Source organism: Lathyrus oleraceus, chromosome 2 (assembly GCF_024323335.1).
Source record: "Lathyrus oleraceus cultivar Zhongwan6 chromosome 2, CAAS_Psat_ZW6_1.0, whole genome shotgun sequence".
Taxonomy (NCBI): domain Eukaryota; kingdom Viridiplantae; phylum Streptophyta; class Magnoliopsida; order Fabales; family Fabaceae; genus Lathyrus; species Lathyrus oleraceus.
In genome coordinates this window covers 145,943,749-145,952,294 of record NC_066580.1, presented here as the reverse complement: position 1 = coordinate 145,952,294, position 8,546 = coordinate 145,943,749, and the positions used below count along the sequence as shown (strand labels likewise).

The window sequence follows — 8,546 nt, the reverse complement described above, 5'->3', positions numbered from 1 at the left end:
CTCATCCACCTTCATATTGCAGATCTCCTGAGCCTCTTCTATAGCAGTGACTTTCATGGCAAATCTCTTAGGTAAAGACCTGAGAATCTTTCTTACAAGTTTCTCTTCAGCCATTTTCTCACCTAAGCCACCAGAGGTGCTGGAAATTTCAAGAATATTCATGTGAAAGTCATGAATAGTCTCATCCTCTTTCATCCTCAGATTTTCAAACTTGGTGGTCAGCATCTGAAGTTTAGACATCTTCACCTTGGAGGTACCTTCATGAGTTATCTTGAGGGTATCCCACACTTCCTTGGCCAGCTCACAGTGGTGCACCAGTATGAAGATGTTCTTGCTTATTCCATTGAACAATGCATTCAAGGCCTTAGAATTTCCAAGGGCTAATGCCTCTTGCTCCTTGTCCCACTCTTCTTCAGGAATTTGCATACTGACTCCATCGTTACCTGTCTTCGTTGGATGTTCCCATCCTTTGTTGACAACTCTCCAGACTTTGCTATCTAGAGACCTTAAGAAGGCTATCATACGAGGCTTCCAGACATCATAGTTAGAACCATCCAGCATGGGTGGTCTATTTGAGTGTCCTACATCCTTGTCCATGGTACTAGAAAGTAACTTCCCTAGATCTCACCCAGAAATTAACAGGCAGGGTGCCTGCTCTGATGCCAATTGAAATTCTAGTTAACAGACTTTCGATGTCACACAAGTTGTTATGACATCCAATTCTGCGCAGACAAGAATTATGCAAAACTTAAAAAGTAAGTGCAGTAAATAACACAAGGAATTGTTTACCCAGTTCGGTCCAACATGACCTACGTCTGGGGGCTACCAAGCCAGGGAGGAAATCCACTATTAGTAGTATTAATTCAGACCTTAAACCAACTGTTTAACCCTATCACTTAATACCTACCCAATGCAATTTCAATCTTACACTAAGATCAGAGTTCATACTCACTCCCCCTCAATCACCTCAATGATTACAACCTTTAATTAAAATTAAAGACAATTATGAAGTCACACTTCAAACAACTCTTGATTGTGCTTAACAGCTTTAATCAAGATACACAACACTCACGCTTAAAAGCTTAGAGTGACACAACACTTACAACTCAATGAACACCCTATACCAATGCAATCATCTCAGTGATAATAGCTTGGCTCACAAGATACACCTAATACAAGACACACAAAAATACAGTAGTGAAGTATGATGGACACACAAAATCTTCACGCCTAAAATCCCCGAGTTCTGAAAGAAGGATTGCCATCCTTTTATATTGCAACACTTGGGCCTTGTACTTGTATTTCCTGAATATAAGGTCAAGCGAGTTAACCTAAATTCCACAACTAGGTTACTAACAAATAGGCTATTTGTTAGGTTCATTTATTGTAGCTTAGTTGTTGGTTTCATGGATTTTAGCTCAGCTGTTGACTTCCTGAAGAATAGCCTGAGAAAAATGCTGAAACAGAAAAACTAAACAACCTACAATTTAGCATATGTTGCCAGGAGTGAATGTCACAACATTTAGTTTGACATCCAAAGCATAGACCATATGCTAAGTCTGTTATCTTCCTGAAAACAGACTGTACAAATTTGTTGTACTGTACAGGACCAATCTGTCTATACTTCAGTAACAACGTACATTCATAAATGTCAAAGCATCCAATTTGACATTTACACAATGAGCCTTACGTCAGGTCTGTTATCCTCTTGATAAGCAGACTGAGAAATATACTGAACTATAGCAGACAACCAACCTGCCTATTATTCAGTATATGCTGTCAATGATGAATGTCATAACATCCAGTTTGACATTCAGACAATAGGCTTTGTGTCAGGTCTGTTATCCCCTTGATAAACAGACTGGAACTAAATACTGAGTTATTAAAGAACACCAGTTGTTCTATTCCTCAGTAACTGCTGACAGGGATGAATGTCATAACATCTAGTTTGACATTCAGTAGATCCTGTATTAGCTAAACCTGTAGCATACAACTCAAGCATGTCATGACATCAGTCAAGACATCAGAGTATAGTTAGATATTCTAACATACAATGCAGTCAAACAGTCATCTCCACAGCATGTCATGACATCAGTCAAGACATTAGAATCCAGCTAGTGTTTTACCATACAATGCAGCCAATCAAACATCTACATGTTTGACTTGTCGAACTTATCTACTAATTTGGCCATGACCCTTAGGTATTGTGTATCTAACTTCTTCCTAATTGAATAATTTAGGCCACCTGCAACCATTTCGACTAACTCATGCTCAAGCACATGAGTAAAATATCTCGCCTTCATTAACCTGAACCTATTGAGATAATCATCTATTGATTCAGAGAATTTTCTCTTCACGCTGGCTAATTCTTTTAGACTAATTTTTGACTCACCCATATAGAATAGCTCATGGAATACTCTTTCTAGTTGATTTCAATTGTATATGGAGTGTGAACCATGTGAAAGCTCTCTTAGTTGAGGGGTTTGAGAAATATTTCATTTTTAAGTTTTCATTATTAGCCAAATCACCTGCCTCTGATTGATATCAGGCAATGTGCCCGACGACAGATTCACTCGTATCACCTGCAAACTTAATGAACTTAAGGATCTTTCAACCCCTTGGATGTTCAATTTATAATACATACTCAGACAAGAAAGAAACAAAATTTGGTCTATAAATACCAATGTTAATACCATTTTGGGATAAGAGTTGTTTGACCATGTTGGCTATGTTATTTTGCCCTCCATAATTGTTTTGTTGGACTCTTCTAAGCACTTGGACTGCATCCTGATTCATATTGACCAATACTACCTCTGGGTCATTGTGACCCAAGTTCCCTTAAATTACCCTGGGTATAAGTTGTTCGACCGGTTAGGGCATAACCTGTTGTTGCACTTGATTATTAGGATGCCTTTTGTTGTCTGCAACTCCTGGGTTTTGAATTGCCCCAACTACTTGGACTCGAGGGACTGGTTGAATAAGCACTTGAGGAGCACCAAAGTAATCAACAATTAGACCCATTTGTTGCACCAATTATTGGTAAGTTTGGTTTGTGTTTTGGATTAGTGGATTGAACACAATACCGATTTGTTGGGTAAACATATTAACCATATCATGGTTACTATTATCTATTTGTTACCTAAGGTACTAGTAATTATTAGTGGCATAACTTAAGGGAAATATCCTAACTCTTCGTGAGGTTGTGCCATTCAACTGAGATTGCTTATAGAAAATCCTGATGCTAACCATTGATTAAGAGGGGATGCAATAGTCATTGCATTATCTGCATACGTAGATGCATTAGTTTATAGGCCTGCCATCATTGCAGTTAGCTGCCATACATATAATCCCTACTACCAGGGGGTAGCGTAAAGCTTGAGGGGAGAGAAGGAATATGGTTTTATACAATAGCTTGTGTATCCTTGAGAGTATTTGAAATTTTGGTTGGTTGTGGTGGGGGAAACACCACTTCTGTTAACATCGTCGAAACTGACATCTGACTTATAATTGGAGCGGTTACTCCAACAGGTATTGACGTTCCCACACCACCAACCGTCGCTTCGATTGTTTGTTCTTCAATATTTGGAATATCGTTTCAGGGAAAGAGAGAATTTTTTGGGCCATCTTAAATTTTGTACCATTCCACAGACGCATAAACGCTCAGGCAATAGTTTTGATTTTAAACATTATTTAGAGAATGATTTAACACAACTAATAACTCAGTTGCTAAACTAAATTTGTGAATAATTTAGAGAAAATGTATAATATTTTATTAATTTCATAAAAATTAGGTTTTTAATTTAGTAGTGATTTGGGACCAAATATGTAACATATGCTCTAGTAGTGATTCTAAATTTGTGACTAATTTGTGACCAATTATTTTAGTCTTTAAGTCGACAAATAAATGACCATGCTCTAGTAGTGATTCTAAAAACCCTCGAAATTTTAGTAATGCTTATCTGGAGAACGAAAAAGTAATTGAAATTATTGTAGAAATAAAAAAGAAGCCACAAGCTAACCACTATAAGACTAATGGTTGAATCTTTACCATGACCAAAGTTAAAACATTTGAATCATTCCATATGATTTGAGTTCAACATATTCATTTTTTTAGCATATTATTGGGTGAGAGATTCAAAATTTCTTATGTCACATTTATTTAATGGTTTACCAAAATCCACCCTTACGAACAAATTAGTAATCATGTACTTCGTGTTTGAGGATTTTAAATAGTTTTAGATGGTAGACCATTTGTGCTAGATTGGGTATGACTATTCTTAAAGGATATATACATCATCATTCGAATGGATTGATTAAAATCCAATTGTGTTTCTCTTAACTATTGAGATGAAGTCTTTGTGTTTGGGAAATCATAAGAAGCATGTTTATGTAGATTATATGGAAATTTAGAACATCAATATGTGATGAAACACAAGTTTTAACCATGTTTTTTTTGATGTTATGGCAGAAGAGGATAAAGATGACAAACCGCATGTAGATGAAGAATTTTGAGAAGATTTTGCAAATGGTAAAGAAATATCTGAGAAATTAAGTCTTCAATAGACTTGATTTCCGAAGTAGAATCCATTGCGGTGAATCAATATCACATATATCTAAAGAAACTAGAAATATTATAAATCACAAAGGATTCATTTGACCAAATGTAACTTTGTTCTTTTGGTGAAGAAGAAAAAAGTACAATGGAAACTTTATGTGATTTATTTATTGTCACTTGAATAAAGTGAACCTTCATTCTTTGCGAGAATTCATGGACCAATTTAAGAGACCTTATGTATTTTTAAGGTATCACATAAGGATTCAAATTTTAACATGATTAATCCATAATTAAATAAGATTTTATAAAATATTTATAATAGTTAAAGAATGATTAGATAAAATTTTTATTTATTTTTTCATAATTAAATTATGATTAATCTAAATAGAGTCTCTTTCGATAAGCTGAATCGGTAAACATTATGATATTTGACGAAAAATTATCAATTTTTTTTTTAAAATTTCATGTGCGAACAAAATTTATATAAAATAAAAAAGATGCTAACAATTATTTGAAGTTGTTACATAACTGTTTTAATGAAACAAAAATGAAAATGAGTTTTTGAAGTGTTCATCTATCATAAAAGATTTACTATATATGTTCAAAATGATTTAGTATTTTTTTTTTAATTTATCATTTTTTAATAAGTTTGAAATACTGTGTTAAATGGTACTGTATTACCAAAATTTGATATTTTTTTCTTCTCAATAAACGTATTAGATACACTAAATTCTTGACACCAAAAAAAATCCTTGGCTTTCTTCCCTTCATTCTTCGGCTTCTTCGCTTTACGTCGCCGTTTGCTCCTCCACCGTCCCGCGAGCCCTACATCGCCGCCGTTCACTTCTGACCCGCCTCCGCCACCATCTATATAGTTCCACTATTTCATCTCGGTAACTTCTAACTTCAACTATTTTTCTTCCCCAATTTTTCCAATAATCCTTAATTCTAATTACTCATTCTTTCTCCACCATTAAAATCTACTTCTTCTCTCTCTATCTCTCTCACTATCTTCAATTAATACATGATTTTGTTGTTTAACCTCAGGAATGGCAATGAGAATCGCAATTCTACGGGACACTGGGAGGAAATTGGGTGGCGTTTTAGGGTTCAATAGGGTTTTTCATTCCGTGCCTCAATCTCCTCCTTTATCTGGGTGCATTGATCATGGGACTCAGTCAGTGCAACCTGTTTTTCCTGAATTTAGTTTCCCAAGTTTCTCTTTTGGTGGCTCAATGGAACTCATGGCTGTTCCGAAGAGGAAGGTAAAGTATCTTCATAACTTTTCTGTCATTTTGGATTTCCTGTTGTGTGTGTTGAATTTTACTGATGCATTTTTTAAAGAGAAATTATGTGAGTGCAATGATTTGTACTCTATTGATTTTTTCAATTTTGCATTTTGTTATTTCCGTGATGATTTTGTTTGTCTTGTAGGTTTCTCCTCATAGAAGAGGAATACGAAACGGACCAAAAGCTTTGAAGCCTGTTCCTGTGCTTGTCCTCTGCAAGTAAGCTTTAGTGTGGTTGTTTGCCCTTAATGCTCCCAGTTTTTTTGCTATATGCTCTGCAAATATGTGGCGACTTCTTTGATTAAATAGTACTAGAGTCCTTGAATGTTAGATATTTTAGAGAGGTTTTTTAGTTTGATTGTTTTATATCCTTTTCTTATTTAACCAACCATAATAGTGATAGAAATGTTGGAGAAAAAAGTGATTTGTCTGGGATGCGCCGAGTTTCTTACTGAAATACTACACTTCTCTCATTGGTTCTTCTATAACGAAACTGTCCCGAAGTTGGAGTGCAATCTAAACTTTTTGCTTGATATTATTACCATCTCATTTATTCACCCAATCTCTTCTGTTGTTAGTCTAACCCACAGAAAGCAGTTGGTAAAAGAAAAAAGTTTATATATGGTTAAATCCAGAGGAAGAGCCTCAGTTCCCTTCACTGAATATCTCCAACATGTTGGTTTGTTGCTTAGTTATTCACCATTTTGTCCTCAAATGTAACTAGCTGAGATCCATTATGAATCATGGTGTTACTTCATAAGGAAATAATCTATAAAGTTGTAAATATGCTGATATGATTTTTTTTATTGTATGGATCTATTAGATCCCGTAAAATTGTTTCTAGTATCTACTGCTACTCAAACTTTTCAGATATGTTAGAAAGTTTCGAGCAATATTATTCTATTTCATCCTCGTACTGATACATAGGTTGAATGGGAGCAACATTTTCTAACAAGTAGTTGAGTAATTAGATAAAAAGTGATCTTACTTAAAGCGGATTACATAGCTATGTATTAACATTTAGCTACACTTAGCTTTTCGTTTGTTGTAGCCTGTAGGACAATGGGCACTGTAACAACAAATTTGTTTAAAATATTAGAGATTGTAGAAATTTGAAAGTTGTGTTTGTTTTTTGTTTGATCAAAATAGCTTGAAAATAGAGTTTAAAAGAGATGCCATTGGAGAACAATGCTAATCACTTTAGTTTTCTTCATGAGTTTGATGAGCCATCAAAAGAAAAAGTTTGTGTGTCAGGATTTGTGACATTTGACTGGTTTTACTCAGTTTTGTTATTATAAAAGTGCACATCCACTGGACTCGGTCCACTAGCACATATTTCTTGTAGCTTATGCTGGACTCGGTTTTGTTTTTCTTTACGACATTAACTTGTTTTATTTATTGATTTCCCTTTTTATTTAACGTTTTTAGCTGTCCTATTAGTCTTAAGTGAGCCTTGTTCTGAAATTTTGAAAGCTATTCTTGGTCAGACTGTGTTGGGGGATGTTAATGATTTATCTATTAAAATTCTATGAATGTCATATATGTGCATAATTCTAGGAACACAAGATTGAAATTCAATCAATCATTTTCTCCCTAGCTCATTGATGACAAAGTGAGAAAGGGAATGGGGTCTTAAAGTTTAAAACTGTATGCTTCTGTGGCGATGATGCATGTTATTTGCACTGACAAATTCGAAAGGCATGTCTATTGTTTACACGACATAGATTGATTAGCTTACGAAGTATTATATTGTATGAGAATACAAGTCTATTATATGCTGTTGCTAAAAGATTGATGAATTAAAGCCATGTAAATTTCTAGTTCGGAATTTCAGATATGATTAATAACTTCACTTCTTCTATAGGGGTTGTGGTCGTGTCAGGCTTCCACATTTCTACTGTTGCAGTGGGAAACCAAATAATGAAAATAATGGCGAAGAGAATCGCGCAAGCAGATAAAGCTGTCTGAGATGAAGTTGACAGACAAAGCAACTTAATATGTAGGCCTTGCTTTTGATTGTTAGCCACTTAATGGGATAGGTTGTGTGGTAGTAATGCATTTTAACGCATTACTTCCTTCTTCATTAAGAAATTTGATTTTTGGATTGTAAGTCTTCTTTAAAAGATAAATGGATCAGAAATTTTGGATATGGTAATTTGCTTCCATTGAATAGTAACAGTTTTCATATGAATTTGTTCTTTTGAAGCTTCACAGAGGTTATTATTTTTTCTTGCATACTAATAGCTAAACCTTAGAATTAAGATCGGAGTTCACCTAGTGTTTGATGGGTACTTTCCTTCATACCACTCTAATTTTAGTATTCATATCTTTTTAGTCTTGTATATTAACTGAGGGTTTATTTTGGTTCTAATTTTTGTAAACGGAAGAGATATTTGACATTGGATCAAACACTCGTGTTGCATTCAATTAAGTTTGATTTAGAAAACACTTGACGTTTGATCAAATTTTATTTTTGTTCTTTCAAAAAAGGTTCTTTTTAGGTCACTTTTGATTATTTATAAGTTAATGGATGAATATGGGAAACAATATAATTATTACTAGTTCATGGAAGTGGGATACTTTTTTTTAATGGGGATAATCATACACAGTATAAAATTATACCATAAGCACATATGCATCATTCAAGAAATAAGAATAAATCGTTCAAGCAACAACTCACAATCACAACTCATGAATTTAAC

At 34.4% G+C, this 8,546-nt stretch overlaps 1 protein-coding gene across 1 annotated transcript; it reads left to right on the top strand.

Annotated features, from left to right (window-relative positions):
- Window positions 1-5,242: 5,242 nt before the first annotated feature.
- Window positions 5,243-8,055, top strand: LOC127118567 (uncharacterized). Its single transcript, XM_051048780.1, has 4 exons — window positions 5,243-5,448; window positions 5,603-5,820; window positions 5,990-6,063; window positions 7,709-8,055. The coding sequence occupies exons 2-4, from the start codon at window positions 5,605-5,607 to the stop codon at window positions 7,800-7,802; spliced, it is 384 nt and encodes a 127-aa protein (XP_050904737.1). The 5' UTR covers window positions 5,243-5,448; window positions 5,603-5,604; the 3' UTR covers window positions 7,803-8,055.
- Window positions 8,056-8,546: the final 491 nt, after the last annotated feature.

What these genes read in the sequence shown, in the direction of transcription:
- LOC127118567 (XM_051048780.1), top strand. Translation starts at nt 5,605, where the DNA reads ATGGCAATGAGAATCGCAATTCTACGGGACACTGGGAGGAAATTGGGT. An exon ending in TGGCTGTTCCGAAGAGGAAG is followed by an intron (nt 5,821 to 5,989) that starts GTAAAGTATCTT and finishes TTTGTCTTGTAG; the next exon opens with GTTTCTCCTCATAGAAGAGG. An exon ending in CCTGTGCTTGTCCTCTGCAA is followed by an intron (nt 6,064 to 7,708) that starts GTAAGCTTTAGT and finishes CTTCTTCTATAG; the next exon opens with GGGTTGTGGTCGTGTCAGGC.